General features: G+C 48.9%; 1 protein-coding gene across 3 annotated transcripts in view; it reads left to right on the forward strand.

The window, feature by feature from the left end:
- Window positions 1–25,929, forward strand: part of TMEM51 (transmembrane protein 51) — a 49,904-nt gene that overhangs the window by 21,572 nt on the left and 2,403 nt on the right. For all 3 annotated transcript variants that reach the window (XM_088790139.1, XM_088790140.1, XM_088790138.1), the window contains 2 exons: window positions 20,555–20,628; window positions 24,457–25,026. In XM_088790139.1, coding sequence (XP_088646265.1) covers window positions 24,683–25,026 — 344 coding nt within the window. In that variant the 5' untranslated portion in view covers window positions 20,555–20,628; window positions 24,457–24,682. The remainder of the gene's footprint in view (window positions 1–20,554; window positions 20,629–24,456; window positions 25,027–25,929) is intronic.

Genomic DNA, 25,929 nt, shown 5'->3' on the forward strand with positions numbered 1-25,929 from the left:
GGCTGCTGCAGCACCTGAAGAGAGGGTAAAAATAAATGCTTCTCCCTGTGCCCTAGCAGTTCCACTCCTGGGTCTTTATGGAGAGAAAGGCAAACATTTGCCCACTCAAAGACACGCACACCAATGTCCACAGCAGTTTCGTGTGCAGCAGCCCAGTGAGAAAATAGCCCCGGTGTCCCTCAGCCGGCCGGCGGGCAGCCTGTGATATACCCGCACAGTGGGCGCTGCTCAGCAAGATAAAGGCACCAAACGAACTGCAGAGACAGAGACAGACATGAACTAAAGCAGACATAAGAGCACACAGTGTATAAGTCCATTTATAGAAACCTCTAGCACAGGAAAAATTAACCTATAATGACAGAAAGCAGATTAGTGGTTGCCTAGGGTGGGGAGGGTGGGGGAAGGCACACAGGGAGAACTTTCTGAGGTGATGGAAATGTCTTAGCTCTTGATCTGAGTGGTGGTTACAACTCGTTAAACTGTACACTAAGATCTGTATATTTTCCTAGATATAAATTATACTTTAAACAAGTAAATGAGCAGATGCCTCCACACCAGCCCTGGCAGCTCAGAGTCAGCAGTCCTGGGTGGGGACCAGGGTCATCTGTGTTTTCAACAAGTGCCACAGACAGCGTTGAACCCCAGCCTGGCGGGTACCCCCAGACTCTCATCGCTAAAATCTCTTCTGGCCAGGACTGTTGAGTCTTTGAAGATGTCAAGCACTGACTGTTAGTCTGTTTTTAAACATAAACCTAACGGGGTCAAAGTCTGGTCCCGGGGCTGACACCCGATAGTCGGCAAGACCAGCTCTAAGCCATGGACAAAACACCCTCAGTTACCAGGCTCATCCTGGCCACGTGCCGGGCATCACAGGGTCTGCTATGCTGGGAACAGAGGGCAGGACTCCCATGCAGGGTTGCAGATGTCTGCCAGGCGCTGGGCATTAGGCAGAACTAGACAGGTCCTCTCTGGGTTCTGTCTCCCTGGCTGCCCTCCAGGTGATAATGATTTTGGCTGTGGGTTGAAGAGCTGTTGTATTATAGACACTATGCCAGTTGTTTTGTGTGTGTGTTGAATTATATAAGAGGATGCATTGTGCAGTTCCCAGGAGCCTGGGCTTACAGTCAGCCTAGGCTCAAATCCCCATAATTAGCTGTGTGTCTTTGTGCAAGTGACTTCACCTCTCTGAGCTCCCCACCTTTAAAATGAGGAAGATGGCACAACATATTTCTTCACAGTGCCCTGAGTATGGGAAGCGTTTAATTAATCTTGGTTATTGTTATTATTACCTAATTTGATCCTTATAATAACCCTGTTGGTTTAGGTGCTATTCTTATCCCCGTTTTACAGAGCAACACCTGAGGTTCAGAGAGGTTAAGTCCCTCGCCCAAAGTCACACAGCTAGGAAATAGAGGAGCTGAAATTGAAACTTAGGTACGCCTAACTCCTTATGCTTTTCACTGCACCACACTGCCACCAGCTCTGTGGGATGGGGATCATTACAGAAGACCCCCGTGTACTAAAATGAGCATCCATCGCCAGTTGAGTGGGAGATGTACCCTTCTTCAGGAGGGCTCTGTGTATTGGTCCCAAAAGTAAGTTCAAATCCCATCTCTATGAGCTGTGGGACTTTGGACAAATTGCTTCACCACCTCAGTTTCCTCATCTGTAAAATAGGGGTGCTAATGCCACCTTGAAAGGCTGTTGTGAGGATAAAATGAGTCAATAGGTGTAGGACACACAGAATGCCACCCAGCACACGGTAAGCCCGTCATACGTCTCAGCTTTATTTACTGTCACCTGTGAAGTCACACACCTCTCTCGGTTCATGACTGAGCTGGGTGGGGCTCCAGGCTGCCCTAGGACGGGAGGTTGTCCTTCATGCCTTTGAGCAAGTGGCAGGACAGTCTCCAGGGCAGCCGGTGGCAACAGGTGTAGCGAAAAGCCATTTTGAACCACCTCCAGGGAACCTGAGCGTCTGTGATTTAAACCCTCTGACGGATTCCCTCATGTTAAAAACTCAGTTTTGTTCCCAGCCTTATCCCAGTTTCCTCACCATCATGTTTACTCTGTTGGAAGAGATTCAGTCTGACAGCCGCTGTCACGTCTAAATGAACGGCAGGCTTCCCGCCGTCCTGACACGGCTCTCAGACTGGACGGTGGGGTGACAGCACGTGCTGGACCAGACCGAGCCCAAGGTGGACAAACAACCCTTTTGGTTGTTGATTTTGTGTGTCTGTTTTATTTATTCATTTTTTTCTGCCTGCATCTTGAGAACCACTGTGGGTTTCTCAAACTGCACTGTTTTGTTTGGGTTGAAAACAAAAATAAAAGGCAAACCATCAAACCGTGACATCCAGCTGCCTGCATGAGACTCCCTGAGGGCTGATTCATAAAGGAAACATGTCTGACGGCACTAGGCTGAAAGCAGAGTGGCCACACAGCACAGTACATCACTTCTGGATTCAGATCCCTGCTCTTGTCTTGGCTGTGTGACCTTGACCACGTGTCCATCTGCCTCTCTGAGCCTCGGTTCCATCATCTGTGAAATAGGCACCCATCCCCTGGGGGCCGTTGTGACATCAAGCAGTGAAGGTCTCAGCGCAGCGCATGGCAGGCACATGGGACATACTCAATAAGCATGAGCAAAGGGGGTTGTCGGTGTGCCAGGACCACTCTGAGTTGTCATGTTCAAGTTCTAGGTCTCTAGGACTGCCTGTGTGACCTCGGGCCAGTTTCTTCACCTCCCTGAGCTTTAGGTTCTTCATTTGCAAAATTGAGACCCATGTTCCCAATGTGAACGATTGTCCTGAGGATGATATTGAGGGAGGTAAGAATGAAGGCAGCCTAACACAAGCTCGTGCTCAAGAAAGGGTAGCGATTGTGCTGACAATGTGACGATGGGGACACATGACCCTGACTCTCAGGGAGGTCGAGCAAGGCTGTAAGTGTCCCCCAAAGCGTCCTGGAGCTGCGATGGCAGGGGTACCTGGTACAGCCCTGAGCCAGAAGGGACGTGGTGGATGCCCCACGGAGTGAGGGAGAGGGCAGACAGGAAGGACCACAGAAGGAAGGCTCTAGATCACCAAAGATGGACAGTTACTGACCTGGTGGCTCTGACGGGAGCACATACCTGCCCAAAGAGGGCATACAAGTATCGACCGTTTCTTAGCTTGAGTGGCCGACCGTCATTGTCTTCCCTGTTGGGCTTGTTTCTGGAGGTAAAATGATTTATAGCAACCGTCTTTGGGAACGTATGGATGGACAGACCTCGCTTACACAGATTCCAAATACAAAAATATAATTTACCCAAAAAACACATGAAGGGATCGTGAGTCCCAGTAACACAAGTCTTTATTTTGTGGAAGTATTCACTAGCAAATTCTTTGCATTGTCCAGCACCTCTTGTGTATATAAACTGCTGTTTGATTTAAGAATAAGAGGGCAGGCTTGCTCAGTGACCGTGGGTATAGTCACGGAGGCCAGATCACTGCCCTGCCTGTCTCCAGGTGGAACCCCTGCTCTGCCTATTACCAGCTATGAGCCCTTGTGTCATGTCTTCTGTTTCCTCATCTGTAAAGTGGGGATTATCGTAATTTGTAGCTCTCTCACCTCATAGGTTTCACGAAGGATAAACAAGATAATCCATGTAAAGAAAATATTCTGCCACATCGTAAGGGTGCCATACTTGTGGCTATTATTAATTCCAAAAATATTTGCAGAGTGCCTTCTCTGTGCCTGGTGCTGTCTGCCCTGTACCTGGCCTTGTAGAGCTCACTCTGGGGTATGAGACATGGGGAGAGAGAAACAAAATATAACATGAACAGGGTGGCTCCAAGCTGCCATCAAAGCTGTGTCCAAAACCAGCTATGTCCTGTGTCTGTTCCAAGATACAGAACCCTGTGGCGACTACTTGCAAACGTCTGGTTTGGAACGCCTCAATGTGATAGTAACATTTAAGTGACAGATGAGAAGGAGCAGATGAGAAGGGGTAGAAGGGCTGGAGCACCAGGTGGGGTTGGGATGGACTGGAGCAGCTCTTTGCAGACTTGGAGAAGCACCTGTGGAAATACAGGCTCTGATCCAGGAGATGTAAGTGGACATGAGATTCTGCTTTTCTCAACAGCTCTGTAGCTACCAAGGCTGCTGGTCTGTGGACCACGCTCTGCGTGGCGAGGACTGGAAGTAGGCAGAGGAGCCAGGGTCCAGAGGGCACAGTGCCTGAAGGCAGGTGGGGACTTTGGGTTTTAACTCCCAGCTGGCATGGTGGTGGCCCCGGGAGAGATTGGCCATCTGTCACAGCCCTCTGTGTCCTTCCTCAGTCACTGCCATGGCCACAGGCCTCTCTTAGTGAGGGACCCAAACAGTCATGCTCAAAACATCCCAGTGGAGGAAAGAGACCCAATAGCTTGGAAGTCAGGCCTTGACTCAGCCCCGCTTCAGAATGCCCGACTATGCAATCGGAGAGGACGGGGGACAGGTAGCGGCCGCTGCCCCTCTGTCAGCACCGAGCTCACCTCAGAAAAGGGAGGGTTGGGGGCAACTGGTAGTTTTGTTTTGTTTTGTTTTAGTCATTATTTTAATTTTTTTAATGAGGCAAAAGAGGGTATGATTAGTTCACACAACTGAAACACTGGTAGGTCCAGCTGGATTCACGGGTTTAAGTGGTGTCCCCTGGGGTCCAGTTCACCTTCCACCTCAGCCCTCCTTTCCTCCATGCTGGCTCCCTCCTCTGAGAGCCTTGTGAGGACCAGATGGCTACCAGCAGCTGGGCTACTTCCTGTCCTTCAGCAAACCCAGCAGGGAAGGCAGCGATGCCCTCCCACCAGCCTTTCCTCCACAGTGAAGAACTGAGTTTTATTGGTTCTGGTTGGGCTGGGCCCGCCTTTTGGTAAATAGAAAGATCTCATTGGCGAGGCCTGTTCATACCCAGGCTTTGAGCCTGGAGAAGGGGACCTGGACCCTGGACTGGCACCCAGGACGGCCACTCAGCACCTACACACTGGGCCAGGTAGCCATGGGCAACCTGGCTCGCCCAGCCCAACGTGGCCCATCCCCCGGGGCCCCCCAATGACCCTCCTTTGGAGTGACTAGTACAATAAGCTCTGAACAACTTCTGCGATAATGATAACCATCCCCCAGATTACCTGTGTGGGATTTTCCTATTGATGTTGGATTTTTCGTAAAGAGGACATACCTGCAGGGTGTCTAGCACTGGTGGTTTCTCTGAGATGCTTGTTGCTGTTTCCCCCAGCCCCTCAACTACTACGGGGCGTGTTGTGGGTGCCCAGTTAATGTCTGTGGAAGGAGTGCCTGGAGGGAGGCAGCAAACCAGAGTTTGGCAGCCTTGCTCGTGGCCCCTAAGGCCCACCCTCACCGGGCAACAATATCCATTCATGCCCAGCTTGTCGGGGGCATTCAGGAAATAGCAGCTATTGTGTCATCATCATCATTATTGGTATTTTTTGTTGTGATTCTGTGACTACATGGCAGATGTCATTGGTCAGCCTCGAAGTTTCTCCCGGCCCAGGGAACAACCTGGACCCTTGCTAACCCTCACACCCTATGGCTGCTGTGGCTTCAGTTATCCCATTCTGTGCCAAAATGTGTGGAGTCACGATTCCTCAGCTGATGTGTAGATCTAAACACCCTGCTGGGTAGATCAGGGATCTAACCTCTCAGATATTTAATAAACTCCTGTGTTGTCCAGGTGCCTGGTGGGGAGAGACTGTGTGGCATAGTTCCCTGCCTGAGGGACTGGGGACGCGACTGGAACACCCACACACACCAGAAATCATGACACCTGCTGTGGGGCTTCCAGGCAGACAATCCGGGTTTGAATCTAGGCAGCGCCGGTTAGAGCCTGTGGTCTCTGACTGGTCGCTGTCTCCTGCCTCCTTCCATCCTCTTACAGGGGGGACACGGGAGCAGCCAGGGAGGGTTTTGATGATTTGGGCTATAGAGATAACGTGCAGAAGTGTCCAGCTTGGGGCCTGGGCCCAGGAGTGGCTCTGAGCACGGGGATTGAATCTCAACCTCCAACACTGTGTTGTGGCCACTCGGAGAGGGGCAGGGGCAGTCCTTGGACCTGAGACAGGGCTCCAGGCAGCCCTGTGAGCCCTGAGTCACGGGGGCTGAGTGGGGTGGTGGAAAGGCAGAGGGTCAGCACTCAGCCCTGACCCTCAACTTCTGGGCAGGTTCCTTAAGATTCTGGTATTCATTTGTCTTTGCCACTGAGTGGTCTGGGGTAGCCCCTCACCCCTTCCATCTCTGCCATGAGCAAACCTCTGCTTCTGACATTGGACAAAGGAGTCCCTTGTCCATGGAAGCAATGTGTAGACGTTTAAAAAACTCATTCTTTTTAAAGCATGGCTTGGGGTAGGTGAAAGGCAGGATTTTAGAGGGACTCTGGACTCAGACCGTCTGGTTCACGTCTCCCTCTGCTACTTATTAATGCAAGACTTTGGGCAAGTTACGTAACCTCCCTGGGCCTCTCTGTCTGCATCTGTGACATGGGGATGATGGTAGTGTCTTCTTGAAGATTAAATGAGATAGTCCAGGCTCTGAGTAAGCAGTCAATGCGTGTTCACCATTCTTACCATGATTTAAAGATGCATGCTTTTGAAAACAAAGGGTCCTCTTTTGTAAAATGGGCAATCCCCCCAATTTTTAACTGACACGCATTTTCTATATCCAGATACACCTGAATCTCTAAGAGCCTTGCTGTTAGGTACCAGAGTGCGGATTCTTATCCTGAAAGACAGTCGTGGAAGGCCCGTAATCTCATGAAATTGTGCAGGATTGTGCCTAGTGCCCTTGTGGTTGGCTGGATAGTGAAACTGTTAATAAATAATCACACACATACACACAAAGATGTCCACCTCCCAATCCCAGAACCGGTGGTTGTTATGTCACCTTCTATGGTAAAAAGAGTCACATGACCCAGACGGGCATCATTTCATCACAAGAGTCCTCATAAAAGCGAGAAGGAGATGTTACGATGGAAGCAGAGGTAGGAATAAAGCGCTCTGATGATGGAGCCAGGAAAGCAGGCAGCCTCCAGAAGCTGGACAAGGCACGGGGAGGATTCTCTCCTGAACCCTCCAGAAGGAATGCAGCCCTGACACCTTGATTTCAGACTTCTGGCCTCCAGAACTGGAAGAGAGTGACTCTGTGTTGCTTTGAGCCACTAAGTTTGTGGCAATTTGTCACCGCAGCAACAGAAAAGGATTACAGCCCTTGTCGGGACAGGGTCCGTGGTGTTTATCAGATTGTCATCCGTGGTAACAGGCAGGTGGTGAACAGTCACTGTTCCGGAGCAGCCCACCTGGCCCCAGAAACCCCTGCTGGGTGTTACAATAGCCACGTCCCCCTGCTCCTGGACTCCGTGTCCTTCTATAGAGCACCTGAAATGCCATCAGTAATTTCTTCTCTGGAAAGGACTCTGAGAAGCCCCACAGGACAGTCGGAGCCCTCACTCTGGGGGTTCCTAAATTAGGGCCATTGCAGGTACCCCTGGAACGTGCCTCCCCTGGTCCTTCATCACGGCTGACGCTGGCTTTGGGGCTCCCTCTCCAAGGGGCCATGCCTGTCTGAATGGGGGACTGGCTTGGTTCTGGCAGTGGGCTCATAGAGGCATTTCTGTTTGGGGATAAACCTCGTAGCAGCCGCTTGAGGCCACAGCCTGGTGCCAAGCGTGGGTTTATCCTTCACACACCCCAAAATCGCAACAGCTTCTCGGCAGAGCCCTCCAGCCTCCACATCTCTCCAGGTTTCCCACACACATGACAACAGCAGCTAGCAGTCTGCCCGTTCTGTGCCACACCTGGCGTAGGTGGTTGTGTCACTGGATTCTCAGAAGCAGCACCGTCCTGTTACAGATGAGGAAACTGAGGCTCATGAGGTGAAGGACATTGCCAGGGGCATACAGGACTAAACCAAGGTCGGACAGATTCCAAAATCCGTGTATTTTCCACAATACCCACTATGTTGTGCTATTCAGTCTTCATTTATTGCGCTCCTCTTGCATATTCCAGGCCTGTTCTAGAACTCAGAGAAAACAGACAACAAAACCACCAAAAATTCTGACCCTGGAGAGCTATCCCATAGGAATAGAATGCAAGCCCCAGTGTAATTTTAAATTTCCTGGTAACCACATTTTTTTACAAGTACAAAGAAGTAGGCAAAACGAATCATGTGTTTTATTTAACTCGATGCATCTGAAATATATCGTTGCAATATGGAATTAATTAAAAATGGTAATGAGCTATTCTTTTGTCCTACGAAAGCTTTGAGATCTGGTGTAAGTTTTACACTTTTACAGTACATCTCAGTGCAAACTGGCCACATTTCAAGAGCTCAATGGCCACACATGGCTAGTGGCTATTGTATATGACAGAGTAACTTTTTTTTTTTTTTTTTTTTTTTTTTTTTTTAATCGGGTAAGGGGAACAGGACTTTATTGGGCAACAGTGTGTACTTCCAGGATTTTTTTTTTTCCAAGTCAAGTTGTCCTTTCAATCGTCATTGTGGAGGGTGCCATTCAGCTTCAAGTTGTCCTTTCAGTCTTAGTTGTGGAGGGTGCAGCTCAGCTCCAGGTCCAGTTGCTGTTGTTAGTTGCAGGGGGTGCAGCCCACCATCCCTTGTGGGAGTCGAACTGGCAGCCTTGTGGTTGAGAGCCCACTGGCCCATGTGGGAATTGAACCGGCAGCCTTTGGAGTTAGGAGCATGGAGCTCTAACCGCCTGAGCCACCGGGCTGGCCCCTTGACAGCGTAATTCTTGCAGAAAGCAAATTCAGGCAGCGAGCTGGGTGTGACGGCTGTCACACCACCCAGCGGCACTCAGTAGCTATCAGTCCATTACTACCTCATCCAGTTTGGGATTACACTGGCCGCACTCAGCTCTGTGGCTTCCTCTGGCTGGGTTGTTGTGGAATTAGGGAACCAGTATTTCTTTGTGGGGTGGTGAGCAGAGGTCCTGGGCCTCAGCTCAGAAGATTGGGTTAATCCAGCCCGTAATTTGTACTATATCACCGTCAGTGGTCCATGTAGGACCCCTGTCTTGTTTTATTATTGTGGTTATTATTTTATTCCCTTTTTCTCGCCTCCCCCACTCCATTTTTCCTTTGCTCTCAGGGCAACCATCCCATGGGTGTGGAATGCCTAAGAATGCAGGTGCCACCCCTGGAGCCAGAGTTAGGGTCAAATCCCTGGACTGAGAATGAAGGACCCTTGCAAATGGAAATCAGGGCACTATTGCAACAGGAGTGGGAGCTGGGTGGGTCTGACAGCATCCTTTGAACTTGTCTAGGGCGCTTGAGGCTGACTGTGCAGCCTCTGGACTGTGCAGAAGCTGGGCTTCTGGCTCCCTGGCCTCCCTGCCTAAGGAGCCCTTCGCGGCTTCCTTACCAGGATGCCCTCTTTTCCGTCTGGCTCAGGCTCTCGGAAAGCCTGTTCCTGCAAAGACTGCATCCTGACCAGCGCTCCCCTGACGAACATTTTCTCTGTGTATTGTCTCTTCGGGAAGATGTCATTATTGCCATTTTATAGGTGAGGAAATATGACTCTGCGGGGTGTAAGGGACAGCTAGTTAAGTGAAGGAGCCGGCGTCAGTACCAGGGTCCTTGCCTTGCACTGTCATGGTCCTTCACTTTCCGATCCACGCGTGTCTCTGTCACCAAGGGCCTCCAGCTCTGAAACTTTGTGCCTTACCTCACAGAGCTGCATCTGCCCACAGCCAGCCTTCTGGTCTATGTAATATAATCACCTTCATCCCGTCCCTTTTGCCCTATTTTCTTGGCCAGAAGTAAGACACAGGTCTCTCCCACACTCAAGCAGAGGGTCACACACAGATCGTGAAAACACCAGCAGGTGGGGACCATAGGGCCACCTTAAGGGTCAGTCTGCTATACCCTCTCTCTGGTTATCTTTTCTTAACAGCAGGATGGGAGAGTGTACTCAAGGGGACCTGCTATATGGCTCTGAGCAAGACCTCAGTTTTCTCATCTGTAACATGGGGCAACACCATCTGGCTCTTGGATGATTAAATAAGGTCATGTAGGTAAAGCTTTCAGCACTGTGCTTGGCATAGCAGACAGTCTTATGAATAATAACAAATTCGCTGTTACTCTTCACCAGGCCTGGGCTGGTTTAGGTGACAAAATCCCTAAGTAACAGTAGATTCAATAAAATCAACCTTTATTTTTCTCCTGTGTAAGCAGAGTCTGGATGTCAGCGGTGTAGGGCTGGGAGGCCAGCTCCGTGGTCACCCGGGACCTAGACTCCTTCTATCCTATTGCTCTGCTTGCCTCTACCTCATGCTCCCGCATGGCTGCTGAGCTCCAGCCATCATATCTGCTCTACAGCCAATAGGAAGGAGGACAAGGGGAAAAAAAAAAAAAAAGACATGTCATGCCCCTTCCACTTAAGAACCCTTCCTGAATGTCCTCCCTGATACACACTTCTGCTTACTCGTATATCCCATTGGCCAGAACTTAGTCATGTGGCGCAGCCAGCTGCCCAAGAGGCTGGGTAAAGCTCTCTTTATTCTGAGAAGCCACTGGAAGCTGAGCATCAGTTTTCTTACGATGAAGGAAGGGAAACATGGACATTAGGACCCATGAGCAGATAACACCACCTTACCTAGACTATCAGGCGAGTGAGCTGGCTCCACCTTCTCTTCTTTCTCTCCCTCCAGCTGAGGTAGGAGAATCAAAACTCAGGAGATGAGCTGTGCTTGGAGGTGAGCTGTGTCCTGGAGGTGACATCTCACCCCAGACACCTGTCTCTGGAGCTTCTCCAAGGAGGTCTTCACATTTTCCAGCACTTAGCTGGGCCCTGAACTATGTTTACAGATCAGAATGGTAGAGAGGAAGGGCAGCTGAGACGTACCCTCTGAAGCCCCTGAGAAATCATTTGGACCCCAGGAGTATCTCCGGGGCTTAACTATAGACGATGAGGCCACATGTTGGCTGCAAAGAAAGCAAAAGGAGTCTTTTTCAGTTCCCAGGAGTTTTAGGGTTAGGGTTAGGGTTACGGTTAGGGTTTGGGTTATCCAAATGTCATCCTTCCCTTGATGTGCTGTATCTTGGCACTTACTGTATTCCCAGTGCTGTGCACTTAACATGGATGAAACCTTCATTCCACATCCCTGTGAGGGCGATACTACCTGTTCTCATCACCACTGGACAGAGGGGTATTCCATTCACTCAGACTGTGCCTCTACCTCTCTGTAAAGTGGGGGTTACGATAGCACTTGCCACAGGCCGCTGGGGAGTAACAGTGGAGAAGATGTTGGAAGCACTGGCCATGCCGTGGAGGCCGTAAGCACTCGGCCAAGAGGGGTTCTCATTGCATTTCCCAATGTGAAAGAGGTGCCCAGCCCCCCAAAGCAATCCCGCGACTCTGGGGCTCTTACTCTCCTCCCCGTCTCCTGCCCTGTTTTAACCTTAATTCCAGTTTTATGGTTAAACATTCCAGCGTCAATTATTTACAATACGTCCAGATGAGTATCAGGTGCGCAGGGGCCTGAGTGACTCACACGGGGAAGGTTGGTTTTTATGGAGGGGAAACGACACAAAGGAAAACAAGGAATTCTACCTCCTGACACAGAGACGGAGGTCAGCCTTAGGAGGGCTTCCAGCAGGGCGTGCAGAGGGAGCTCTCCGTGCACATGTGGTGGGGGGCTGGGAGGCAGTGGGAGTAGGGGACTGGAAGCATGCTAGCTCTGGAGTCTGATGTACCTAGTTTGAATCTTTGCTGTGCCATTTGCTGTGTGACTTTGAGCAGGTATCTTAACTTCTCTGAACTTCAGTTTCCTCATCTGTGAAATGGAGATTATTCTAGAAACGTTCTCATTAGGATCCTTGGGAAATTTAAATGTAATAAATGATAATTATATTAGACAATTATTATGGTAATTATATTAAATAAATAATGGTCATAATCATTAATAAATATTTTATAAGATAAATAAAATATGCTAAATTTTACAAATAAAATATTAATAATAATAATAAATGCATGGAAAGCACCCAGCACAATGCCTGGCATTTAGGAGAATATTCACTGTTGTTGCTATAATTCCAAAATGTAACAGTTGGAAAAAGAACTGGATGTGACAAGTGACTTCCTGAAAATCGGAAGTAGGAGGAAACCTGGAACTCACGAAAGCAGCTCTTGCTAAAATGGTTCAAGTAGACATTGGAGGTAGCAAGGGAAAGGAGGGGGTGGGGAGAGGGCTGGACAAGGTCAGCTGTGTTCCAAAAGCGCTCTTGGCAGAAGGTTTGGGAACTGCTGCCATGGCGGCAGCGTCACTGTGGCTAAAAAAGAAAATGTCCAGATATGGGCAGGATAAACGTTCTCAAACAGCGTCCTAATCTCCAGAATCAGGGCCGGTCTGATACAGGCCTGGGAACAAGGAGGGCTTTGCTTCTGCAGGATTCGTCGGCCCACAGAGATCTGTCTGTCTCCTCAACACACCTCTAGTTTTGGTTAAAAGCCCCTCATCGCAGGACACAAAATAAACATCTCGCTGGTTTGGTCCTGAGGGAACTACAGTGTGAGCCACCAGGAAAGCAGAGTGCCTGTGCCTGTGGATACAAGCATGCCTCTTATCGTAGTTTTTATCCCAGCAAAGTCAGCTCAGGTGCAAACTTGGCTCACTAGCAGAATCCTGGGTTAAAATGTAAATGGGGTAGAGGAAATCCAGGTTGCCCAGCCTCCCTCCGACCAGACCACACGAGGCATGGGTGCAAAATTCACCACGTAGTTGGTTTTTATCAGGATTAAGGAACTGTGCCCAGCTAAACCAACTATTGGGTAAGTCTGAGTGTTAGCAGGTGCCATAGAAAGGTGTGAACTTGAATGCTGCCTCTTTTTGTTTCCTGTAACAAACTACCCCAAACTTGGTGGCTGAAAACAACACAAGTTCATTCTCTGGATGTTCTGGAGGTCAGAAGTCCACAGGGAGTGGTATAGGCTCAGGTCAGCAGGTGGACAAGGCCAGGTCCTTCTGGAGGCTCTAGGGAGAGTCCGTGGCCTTGTCTTCTCCACCTCTAGGAGTCACCTTCATTCCTGGGTTTGTCCCCTCCTCTCATCATGCCAGCCTCTTGTTTCCATCATCACATCTCCTACTTCCTCCTTTGACCTTTTTGCTCCCTCTTATAAGGACGCTTGTAATAATAATAATTGCACCCACATGGATAATCCTGCCTAATCTCCCCATCTCAAGGTGCTTCACTTCATCACATCTGAAGATGTCCCTTTGCCATTTAATGTAACAGTCACAATTCCAGGGATTAGGGTCTGGCTATCTTTGGGGGCCGACTCCGCCTACTACATGCCTTTCCCCAAATTCTGAGAAACACAGGGTAGAAAGTAGAAAACATCTCTTGGCTGGACCCCAGATTTTTCTGTGTCCCCAGCTTGAGTGGCCTTGAATTAGCCCTTCCCCCCTCCCAGGCCTCTGTAAAGATGGATGGATGTTCCCCAGTCTCCACAGGTCTGTACTTGACAGCTAACATATTCAGAGCAGTTCTTCTCTGCCAGGCATTGGGTGACGCCCTGTAATGCATTCACTCACTGCTTTTTCAGCCTTACTGTCCCTGGAAACTGCCTGGCAGTCTCCTGCCTCAGGGCCTTTGTTCTGTGGGTTCCCTCGACCTAGAATGTCCTCCTCCCAAATATCCACAGGGCTCCTTCCCTCCCTCGCCAACTTCTGATCTTTGCCCAGGTATCGCTTTTTTCCATGGCTGTGTTCCCTGACCACTGTATTTGAAATCGTGGCTCCCAGCACTCCCTAGCGCCCAGCCCCAGCGTCACCGTCTTCTCTAGCCTGACATTCGGTAGAATGGTCTCTGTTAGGCTGGTTGTCTGTGAGCTCCATGGGACAAGGCCTCCTGGCTGCTTTGGTCATTCCTTTATCCCCATCACTTAGAGATGAGTCTGGCACGTGACAGGTGCTCAGTTACTATTTTGTTGAATGAATGAATGAATGAATGAATGAATGAATGAATGAATACCTGAAACTCAAAGCTTGGAGCTCGTAATGCATAACAACCCAGCAAGGTGGACCCTGGTACACGTCCCCTCTTACAGATGAGGCCACTGATGCTGAGTGAGGTAAGAATTAACTTGTCTAGGTAGCTATTAAGTAGAAGACCTGAGATAACGAACGCAGCCTCTGGTGCAGCACCCACACTGGAAATGCCACTGCATGAGGGTGGAGTGGATGCTCAGACAGCCTCCGTGGTCCCTGACTTCCGAAGTTCTCTCCTCCGCCCTCCTCTTTTTGCTGCAAAAATGCCTCTTGGGGAGGAGGAAACACATGAATCAAGTTGGTGCCCAAATGGCCTGCTATGCCAGGACAAATGCTGTGTCCAGATGGTGCCCAGGGTCCCAGGAGCCTCGTGGGCAGCCAGCTCCCTGACCAGGAGCAGGCAGTGCAGCAGCCTCCACTCCCACCTCCCCAGCCTCGGGGCTGAACCTCAGAAGGAAGAGCTCCTGGTCCCAGGAAGGTCAGCTATGCCATCGCACTTGAAATTCCTCCTCGTGCCCACCCAGGACCCTCAGGGGTGAGACCGTCAGGTCCGCCCTTAATAACAGGGATTGGCCCTGCCTTGGTTTTCGTTAAGTTTGCCTGGGAGGCTTGTTTTCTGTTGCCCCCATGGATGAGGAAGGCCTGAACAAGGAGACTGTACACAGGGCCACCACGGATACGCTGTGAGACCTGGGGCAAGTTTCTCAACCTCTCTGTGCCTCAGTGTATTTAGTGATAACATGGACAAGAGGGAGGAGAATAGTACCTCCCATGTGTGGTGGTTGGCAGAACAAATGAGCTAACCCATGCAAAGCATGTAGCGTGAGCCCAGCATGCAGTTGGCATCTGGGCAATAGTAGCAGATACTTCTGTTGCTGACGGGGTGCTGGACCGGCGGGTTGGGGCTGGGTGGTGGTCAGCACCTGTGCTCAACCTTGTTTGCCAGGCTGAGAGGCCCATGGTGGCTCATCCCAGAGTCTAGAGAAGGACCATGGTGTCAAAGTCGTTTTGAGTTGACGGTGACAGGAGCTCTGGCTGCTACCCTCCTCCCACGAGTACCAGACTATCCTGGAGGGGAACATACAGAGCTGTCACATTTCCCCAGACATATTGAATGTGGCTAGAGCCTCGAGACTGGGTCCCGGTGCCAACCTTCTAAATAGGGTCACACGCCAGCCACCGGCTTAGAGCAAGACACCGCATCAAGCTCCCAAAGCAAAGATGCTTGGTTTGTTAACTTCCTCCTTCTGTTGATGGCTCCCAGAGTCTTCAGAACGAGTTTGCATTCCTTAATTTCACCAACGTGTAAATGGATTCGCAAGGAGCCTGGAGATGACAGGTCTTATAAAATTCACCCATGTCTTATGTTGGAGACGGAGAAGCTGCCTCTTTTCTCTGCAGGAAGTAGAGATGGGAGATGTCCTCAGCCCCATCGCTCTGCCATTTCCCAGGCTGCACCCTTTCCCCTGGAATACTTTAATCTCCTCCTACCCCCAAACTCCACCCAAGGAAAGTTGGTGTTCACTTCAAGTCCCTGCAAAGCTGCTGCTTTATCTTTCCTCTGCCCGCCCCCTTGAAATTGAATTTCTGGAGGCTCATTATCCGTGACCCACTTTAGCAGTACGGCTTCGTGGTTAAAAGCATGGGTTTTTATGTCAGACATACTTTCTCCCTGCCTTGTTGTAGACCTTGGGCAAGTTACTTTACCTCTCTGAACCTCAGCATCTTTAGCTACAAAATTGAACTAATAACTATTAAGTGATTATGTGTGGACGGAGCTCAGCAGAGGGCCTGGCAGAGTCGGCACTCAACACATTCGCTCTTACCCTGATGTTGACTTCCCTCCTATGAAGAGTCACCTGTCTTCCTGCAGGGCTGTAAAAGGAAGTCTCACATATCTGTGTCCCCCAAAGCCCCTGGCACACAGTACGGGCACAGTTATTGTTGGAATCAAATTCTTCTGTAAAAAGCCATTTTAAAAGAAATGCACACCTGTTGCCCCCTGTGCTTTTGTGATGAAATGTCTCCAACGATAAACTGTGATGCTCATTTGTGGCCTGTGTGCCCTGCCCAGGGAATAGCCCACAGGAACTCAGCCTTGAGGGAGCTGATGTGACTTCAAAGTCAGCTCGATTTGATTGTGAATCTTGACTCTGCTCCTTACACCTGTGCAACCTAAGGCACGTTACTTAACCTGTCTGAGACTCAGAGATAGTGGGCTAATCATTCTTGAAGGGTGGCTGTGAGGATGGGTTGAGTTTAGAAAGGGTGCCTGATTCATGGTGTCATGAAATCAGTAATGCTGATTTCATTATTGCTACTGCTGCTGCTACTGTTACAATCATGTGCCGCTTAATGACAGGGTACGAGAGATGCGTCATTCGGCTATTTCATTGTTGTGCGAACATCGCAGAGCGCACATATACAACCTAAATGGTCCAGCCCACTGCACACCTGCTGAATGGTCCCGTCTACTGCACACCTAGGCTGTGTGGTCCAGCCCACTGCACACCTAGGCTGTGTGGTCCAGTCTACTGCACACTTAAGCTACAAACCGGTACAGCGTGTCACTGTACTGAATACTGCAGGCGACTGTAACACAGTGGTATCTGTATCTAAACATGTCTAAGCATAGAAAAGGTACAGTACAAAAGACAGAAAATGGTTCACCTGTGTAAGGCACTCAGGATGAACGGAGCCTGCAGGACTGGAAGTGCTCCGGGGAGGGGGGGTCAGTGAGTGAGTGGGGAGTGACCGTGACAGCCGCGGACTTCACTGTACACCACGGAAGGCTTTATAAACTCTGCTCCACAAGCCCCCCCACCCCGCCTCCTTCCAACAGGGTCAGAAGTGGAACATCGAAGCTGTCAGCGCTGCTCCAGGAACAGGGCTGTGGGCTGGCTGGTTGGAAATATCGAGGAGAAAGTGGCTGGGTGAGGCGTCCATCACCTAACAGTGACTGTCAGGAGGGAGTGAAAGGTGGCCTGAGGATCAGTAGCAGTAAGAAATCAAGATGGAAAGAAAGGAACACAGGGATGGTCATGCAGTGTGGTTTGGGCTGTCACGTGCTGGAGCAGCAGTCAGAGTAAGGAACTTTGTGGTGCATTCATGAAAAAGAGGGTGTTTAACATGGAGAGGGTGTAGAACTGAGGACTCAGTATTAGACTTGGGTCATTTGTTTTTGGTTCGGTTGACCCTCTTTAGCATAAAAGACTCTCACTGCCACTGAATTGTGGAAGAAATAAAACTCAGCTGTGCTTTACACCAGGACAACCTGCAAATATTGTCAAAGTCAGGGACAGGCTGGCTGCACACGACCACCGAGCTCTCACTAAAGTGGCCGCGGCACTTCATACGTGTTAAGGGAGCTCCTGTGGACCTGCGTCCTTGCGCAGGATCTTTGGTCCTCGACAAAGAATTTACAGCAGTGTGTTCTGAAGACCGTCAATCTAGATCTGGGGGGGCGGTGGCACCCTCTGAATACACAGTGCTGGGGGACAGTGCTGAAACAGGTCCGTGGCTGGCTGACTGGGATGTCATCTGTGCACTCAGAACTGAGGTGCTGTGAGTGACAGGGAATCTACTGCCACCCCCACAAGATACTGCTCCCATCAGAGAAAACAAATTCCTCCTGAACCACGTATCCTTCCGTTTCGCACAGGAAATTCAGCTCCTTTATAATCTCACAGGATCATTGTTGTATATACATCATGTCATTGAGCAAAACGTCGTTACGTGGCACGTGACTGTACTATTCCTACTTTTAGCATTACTCTGCCTTGCAGGTTGCCTAACATCCTTCTTTTTCTTTTGCCCATGAGCTCTCTCTGGCTTAGGCAGCCCTCTTCCCCTCTACTCCCCAACCTTGATGACTCATTCGCACAGCACTTTGCATTTTTTCTGAGTGCACAATCTACAAGAACCTGTTCTGATAGAACAGGAACCTGACACCCTTTGACCTTGGCTCTTGGGGAGGTGGCCTGAAACTCCCTGATGGGCCAGGAGCAGCAACAGCAGCAGCTCAGAGCCTCTCTTCCTGACCCCACCCCCCTCCACACTGCATGGGACTGGAACTTGGTGACAAAAGTTATTGTGGGCTGAAACTTGGCCGAGAGGGCCCCACTGAATCCTTTCTTTGTGGTGGGAATGTAGCACGGCTGGGTTCCCTGAGAATGGAGCCCAGGATCTCTTTCCCAATAACGCAGCTTGGCAGGAAAAAGTTGGGGCACAGGGACAATGAATGGTAAGGAGCCTCTTTGTCACAGGGGCTGGTCGTGCTGCCAGACACCTCCAACTGCCGAAATCTCCTCCCAGTAAAGCCGGCTGGGCTGAACGCTTCTGGAACCGTGCCTTTCCAGGACCACAGGGCAGAGCTCAATGGCCATGTGAGGGTCTAGATCAGGTCCCTGGTTTCTAAACGGTATTCTATAGGATTTCTGGGATTCAGTGGGGGAAGGGGACGAGGGAAAGGCTTGACCATCAAAACTTGGGATCCTTTGCTCTCTTTTAGCCAGAGCAGTGCTGTGTTGTTCTCTTGTGTGATTTTATTTATTGTCTTTATATTAGAGACTCCAAATCAGGTGTGGACTGACCGGCAGTGATGACCCACTTGGGTCTCAGCCAGGTGGAGCACTGATGTCCAGAGCTGTGACTACTTTCCCCGGCTCACAGCCCCTCCCCTGTCCCTTCCCTTCCCCCAGAGAAATCCTTGCTGTCTCTGGTTGGCCAAAGGTGTGCGTGGGAGCAAAGGTATCAGCTGTGCAGGTGGAACAGTGGGCTCAGGGCTCTCACAGCCCTGCTCACCTCTACCTGGAACAACTGAAACCTCAACCCCACCAGGGAATAGTGAGAAAGTCGCCTTCTCAGGTCAGAATGGAAATCACATTTAATCTGGGCACCTTGCCCATATTGCTGGCAAATCATTTGCCTATGGATATAAGATGTCAGTGTCCAGGAACTTAGTTCTGTCAAATCCTCTCTCCCTCGGTGCCAACCTTGTACCGGGAATGTCCCCTAATTGACATGGGACATTGAACTTTTTACCTTGAACTTTTACGTTGAACTTTACCTATTCGTTCTATAAATAGTTATTTGGCACCTGTTGGTGACACTGTGCTGAGTGCTGGAGATGAACAAGTCAGACAAGAACTTTCACGTAGTTCACAGTCCAATGGGGGAGACAGAGAGCCAACAAGAAAACAAAGCAAGACTATCACAGATGGTGAGGTGATGTCATCCATCTTTGGGAAGGAGAGTCATCAAGGACCTACGCATGGAACGCGAGAGGAGCTGGGTGCGGGTGGGGGCATTTTATGTAGCGTGGTCAAGGAAATCCTTGCTGAGGAGATGGCATTCGCGCTGAGAGACGGGAGTAGTAAAGCAGTAGCTAAATAAAAGAGACAGGTGCACGAGTGTTTCAGGCAGCGGGACTAGCAAGTGCAAAGGCCCTGAGGCAGGACGGAAGCCACTGAGGGTTGGAGAGCCAAGAGATCAGATATGAGAGGCAGGAAGGAACCCAGTCCAATCTGGTGGGATTTGAAGGCCATAGTAGAGTTTGGGTTTTATCCTGAGAGTCATGGAAAGATACTGATGGGCTCTTGGAAATTCCTCTTACAAAATATTTCAGCCAATCAAAAGAGTATGTTTAAGAGACATGTGAGGTTTAAGGAATAATGTAAGTAAACGCCCTTCACTATTTCCCTCCCCAACACCATTTCTCACTCCTCCAGGGGAGTAACTATTATCCTGCATTTTAGTTTATAATCTTTGCGTGCCCTCCCAATACTACAAAAATAGACCAATATATTGTTTGGCTTTGCCTGATTTTGAACTTCATATAAATGGAAACTTGTGTGTGTTCTTCCACAATTTCCTTTTCTGTTCAACGTGTGTCAGAATGGTCCACGTTGGTGCACAGAACTGCCGTTTATTCATTTTCACTGCTGCATACTACCCCACTGGATAACACTGTCATGCTTACCCGTTTTCCTGGGACATGACATTTTTATTTCATTTTCTAATGTTGAACCAACCCTACATTCTTGGGATAAACCCAACCCAACTTCATTATGATGTATTGTCTTTTTTAAAACAAAATTGTTGGATTCTATTTGCTGATATTTTGTTGAGGATTTTTGTTTCTGTGCTGGTGGATCAGATTGGCCTTTCATGTTCCTTTCTTGCCTTGTCATTTTTGGGGGTTGCTATCAAGGTTATACACACTTCATTAAATGACCTGGGGAGTGTTTCCTCTTTGATCCCCCGGAGCACTTATGTAAGATGGATAAAACCAGGGAAGGGATTGATAAATGTCGCCAGTGTGTTATCAACTTCCGCAACCCTACTTTTTTGGTACAGAATCTTGGCTTCTTTTGGTACAACTTTCCTTGCATGTACCCCTACCCTAACCCATGCCCTACCCCCAGAAAAACAAAGGAAACCCATGCCTCCCCCATGAGCACCTCAAATTGGAATGGCCACAGCTTACTTAGAAAGTGTGTTTCTGGTTTTTTACAGGTGGGTCCTTAACTCAAGATTTTAGTATGCAGAGTGGTTTCCAGGCCTTCCTTGAGCCCCCCAGCTAACAACAGGTAGGTGCCTGTCTTTACTGGTTAACAGTTTTTCTTGAAAACCCAGATATAGGATCACTCACATAGCCCTGAGGGCCACCTTGAACATGAGCCATGACGGGTCCAACTCCGGGGTCCAGAGGTGAGTCTGGCCGAGTTGGAAGCCCACCAAGGCGGCTCTGTTTTAGGAACACGTTGGAAGCTACGTGGTCCAAATCCTCCAAGAACAAAATTAGCTTCTTTCCATATTTTTCAAAGGGAAAGAACACCATACTAAATATAACGTGGATCAACAAGCCAGAAAGAAGATAAATAGCCAGCAGCTGCACCTCAGGGAGCTGGGTTTTCACCTCCCCCAGAGAACCCATCAAGATCCTGGTCTCCAGAGGGAGGGTGGAATCGACAAACAATTTTAAGCTACTGCTGAACACGTAACCCTGCCTTGAACCCCCCAAAACCAAAAACCTTTCTTTCTTTTTCTTTTACTAAAAGCAACACATGTACATTTCTGTTTTCCAAGTCTTATTCTCCCAGTAAGAAAAAGGAAGGGAAAAAATTCTAATTCCATCACACAGAGAAAATAACTGAAAACATCCTGGCATGTATAATTTGAGTGTTATGAAATTTAATATAATACATAAACGGTGTTTCTCAACCTCTTTTCCCCTTATCATTCCCTCAGGGATCTTTATAAACACTCTTTTTGTTATGCTCTCCCACCCCCACCCATGAAATTTTAATACCGCAGAGATACTGTGTGTCTGTTTATAGACTGTGGAAGACCACAAACCACTGTAATAGCTAAGATTACACCAACCCCAAAAACCAAGTTTTTCCCCTTGTGAGTGAGCTCACCCTATTGAGAATTTAGCCTTTAAATAATATTGAATAACAAACCTTTCTAGAAAAAGTTACTGTGTGCTGGTCATATATGGTTCTAGGTGTTTTATGTATGTTTACTTATCGTAACTCCCCTATGAAGTGAGTACTAGAGAGCTTTTATCTCCATGTTACCACTGTGGACATTCAAGGCCCAGAGAGGTTAAGTGACTTGTCCAAGGTCACACAGCTGGGAAAGAGTGAGGTTCTGAGCCTAGGCAGCTTGGCTCCAAAGTTCACACTTAACCACAAGCTATGCTGCTTTGCAGCAACACATTCTGATTGTAAACAATTCAAAATACAGAAATAGAGAGAATAAAAGATACATTTCCCAAGCTCCCTCCATCCCCAGAAGCAGTCATTGATATAAGTTTTGAATGTGCCCGTCGTCTGGGATTTTTTACACGTTTGTGTATATGAAAACATGTTGTTTCTTTTTATCATAAGTAGAACCATCCAGTCTTTTTTCCTATATATTCATATATACATATATGTGTATGGAATTATTTTAATTAGCATCACACTGAACATACTGTCTTTTTAACCTTGTTGTTTGACTTTAAAATGTACCATTAGCTGCTTTGAGACCATAATGTAATAAGTGCATGGCCCATATTTTATTTAACCAGATCCAGATTATTGGCTATTTAAGCAGTTTCTAGTTTCTCACTACCATAAAGCTATGATGAATATCCTTGCCTTGTACATAATTCTTAGAAGCTGGAATTACAGAGCTAAAGGATATAAACATTTTTTAAACTTTTGATCCATAAGTGCCAAAATTTGCCATCCAGAAAAATTGTATGAAATTGCCCATCCCAACACCCTTACCCACACTGGATATTACTGCCGATTCTCAATCATTGACAATTTAACAGGTCAGAAATGAGTGAATCCTGACATTTTCATCTCTGCCATGACTCATCTGGGGCCTGTTTTACTCACTGACAACATAAAACGAAGCTTGAATTGAGAATTAACAGGGGAGGTGGGTGTTAAAGTGGCCCCAGTCACTGGTTTACTAAACACACCATCAGCCTCTCAGGTATAAGGCCTACCTGCCAGGCCCTTAGGTGCTCAGTATGTGGCTTGTTCATCTCCTGCTTCCAACACAAGCCTCTGGCTACACCTCTCCACTACTGAGCCCTCCATCTCTGGCCTTGTTCCAGATCCATTATGCAGAACCGAAGCATTTCTAGGGCTGGCAAGCCCCGCATCCTTCCATTCACTGGCCGTGAGTGACAGTGTGAGAAACAAATCTCCTGTGCTTACAGGAGACTGTTGCCGGCTGGTACCACTGCAACTGTCTGCAGTGAATCCTGTGCCCTGCATGCCACACGTAGGCACACTCATCACGCACGTGTGCGTACACCTGGACACGTGTGTGCACGTGCACATATGTGTGCACATATGCAAACACATGCGCACACACACAATTTAGCATGTTCAGGGTGCAGGCCCAATTATGCCAGTGGGGCTTCTGTCTCGCAGAGGCTTTCCAGATGCCCTGCAGCCCAAGTGAGGACACCCAGCTGCTTACCTGCACAGTTCCCGTACTTTCTTCCCACTTTTATTGTTATGCCTTGTGGGCTGTTTTCCTGCTGGCCTGGAAGCCCCTTGCCTTGCCCATTGGTGTTTCTCTAGTGCCTATAACACTATTTCTCAATGCACAAAAAATATATTGAGGGGGGAAAGAAGGAACAGACTTCAAGCTGATAAAGGATGTTATCCCAAATATTTTCAGAGCATTTTTTAACAAAGTGGCCAGTTTCAGATTCAGGCCATTGTTTGATGAGAAAATAGCTCTGCAGCATCAATTTCAGGCGGCCTGGTTAGCCGTCCTTCTGGAAAGATGGCAAAGAAGACAGAATTGAAAAGAGGACCTTGCCCATCTAAACATCTGTAAACGTTGGCTGTTCTACAAAGGCTGCTGTCGCAGGAACAACGTATTGAGGAGTGGTCAGCAAGGAGCATTGTTTGCTTGGCCTCCTTGGCGTGACTTGCTCAGCTGGCTCACTCTCCCATCCAACAAATCGGTGTGGAATCCAGGACAGTTGGCTGCGGCTCCCTTTAGCACAGGGTCTCTGAGCTTCTTCACGGGAAGAGAGTTTCTCGTCCAGTGGGCACAGCCATGAAGATGAGGACTGTGCAGGCTCCAGTACCTTTAGGGAAAGGAAAACTCCATGTGGCTGAAGAGGAGCATATCTTGCAGACTAGCTTCATGTGGCCTCTGTTCATTTCATTCAGTTGATTCAGCGTACGTTTTTTGAGTTCCAGGCACAGAGATGAGGAAGATGTGGTCACAGAAATAGAGGGACTTACCCCAGTCATTGCTGGGGGCTTGTGGGGGTCCCCAGAAGGGGCAGCTGAGCTGGAGTGGTCAGAGAAGTGCAGAAATGCTGGAGGACGGGGTGTGCAAAGGGCGAGGTGAGAGATGAGTGGGAGGGGCAGGGCCAGGTCAAGTCAGCCCTGACCTTCATTCTAAAGAGACTGGATTTTCAGCTGCAGGACATGGGAAGCCATTGAGGGTGGTAAAGTCTGCAGTAGGCTGTCTGGACTGCGTCATATCATTGACGGATGCCCATCGCCCAGGGGATTCTGTTATGGTTATTGATCACAGCTCACACATGTCATCATTTGCTCTCCTCGCATACCCAGTGAGGTCTGAGATTTCACTGCACTTCATTAAATTCCGCAAAATGTTTTAACAACCCGGAGCCCTGACCTTTCTGGCCTCCTGCAGGGAAAGGCCTGGCTTTTCCTTTTTGGGTGGGGGTAGGCGGGTCAGCCTTCCTTCTCCAGGCTCACAGAAGGAGCGGGAGCATGTAAGACATCTGGAATGCATCAAAGACAAGCCCAGCCAGAGCCTGTGGCTCAGTGCTGCTTTTTAACTCCTTTGAGAGCCGTGTTCACAACAGCGTCTTGAGTCGGAACTGATTTTCCTCCCTCCTCTTTCTGCTTTCCTTTCAGACCTCTTGGCCATAGCTATCCACATGGGACGCCTCACGTTTGCATGAAGCCATCCCTGAGAGTTCGGCTGCTGGTTTTATTGGTTTTTTTTGTTTGTTTGTTTTGTTTGTTTTTAGTGTGGTACTAGGGATCCTGCTTAAGTGTGTTTAAGGGGGTTTTGTTGTTGGAGCTGCTGCAGCTCTTTATTTTCTTTCTTTGAACCTGGCCTTGCCCTGCTCCCGCTGGCATGATGGCCCAGTCCAAGGCCAACGGCTCACACTATGCACTAACTGCCATCGGCCTGGGGATGCTGGTCCTTGGGGTCATCATGGCCATGTGGAACCTGGTACCCGGGTTCAGCACCGCCGAGAAGCCGACAGCTCAAGGGAACAATAAGACGGAGATAGGCAGTGGCATTCTCAAGAGCAAGACCTTCTCCGTGGCCTACGTGCTGGTTGGGGCCGGGGTGATGCTGCTGCTGCTCTCCATCTGCCTGAGCATCCGCGACAAGAGGAAACAGCGGCATAGCGAGGAGATGGCACACATCCAGCACCCGCCGGAGGCCGAGCCGCATGCCCAGGAGGAAGACAGGTGAGGACTGTCTGACCTGTCCCAGGCTGGGTCGTGGCCATGCACACGCACACTGATGGGGTTCCGTGATGAAAATACTTTAGTCTAGGAAGCTTTTTACCTTCCCTCTCTCTCCCATTAAGGTTCTGAAGATCAGTTTATCGTTTTACAAATAACTTTATACTCCTATCCCAGCGTTTCCCACATAATGTGGTGTGAATGGATGACAGGCAAACCAAGATTTTGACACCCCCAGAGAAGCTGCATGGGGCCGGCCTGGGGTGGCCAGACTGGCTGCTTGTCTGTTCTCCTTAGCACGCTGTGTGTATCTACTTTGAGTGGAAAAGGTTGAGAAGCAGTGTTCTATTTGATCATAAATGCCACAAACTCATTTAAGTGATAAGTGATGTATTGGGGAACATATGGTAAATGTTGACATCTCTATTCTAAAAAGAGCCCTTGCAAACGAGTATGAAATATGAATACACCAGTAGGAAAATGGACAAAGGATATGAGCGAGCATTTCATAGACATCCAGACACAATGGATGTTCAACCTCATTAATCACGAAATGCAAACACAAAAAAGTCATCATTATTCTTCACCTCTCGTGTTGGCCGAGACAGATAGCCCCAGTGTTGGAGAATCGTAGAGAAATGGGTTTCTGATGGGACGGCGACTGGCATAACCTTTCTGAAGGGGAGTTTCACAGTAAGAGGCAGTATTGAAGATGTGTGTGCAAAGGAGTGTGTACCCATGTTTATCAGAGCATTGCTTAGAGCAGCAAAAACGGAGGAAAAAACCTAAATACCCAGCAATCAAGCTAAATTATGACATGCCCTTCAGTACCCTTCTACGCAGTCATTGTTTTGGTACCCCCAAAACAATGAGGGTGCCAAAAAAAATGTATACACATTTTAAGAA

This window comes from Rhinolophus sinicus, chromosome 14 (genome assembly GCF_057876585.1).
Source record: "Rhinolophus sinicus isolate RSI-liver-muscle chromosome 14, RSI-T2T, whole genome shotgun sequence".
Classification (NCBI taxonomy): Eukaryota; Metazoa; Chordata; class Mammalia; order Chiroptera; family Rhinolophidae; genus Rhinolophus; species Rhinolophus sinicus.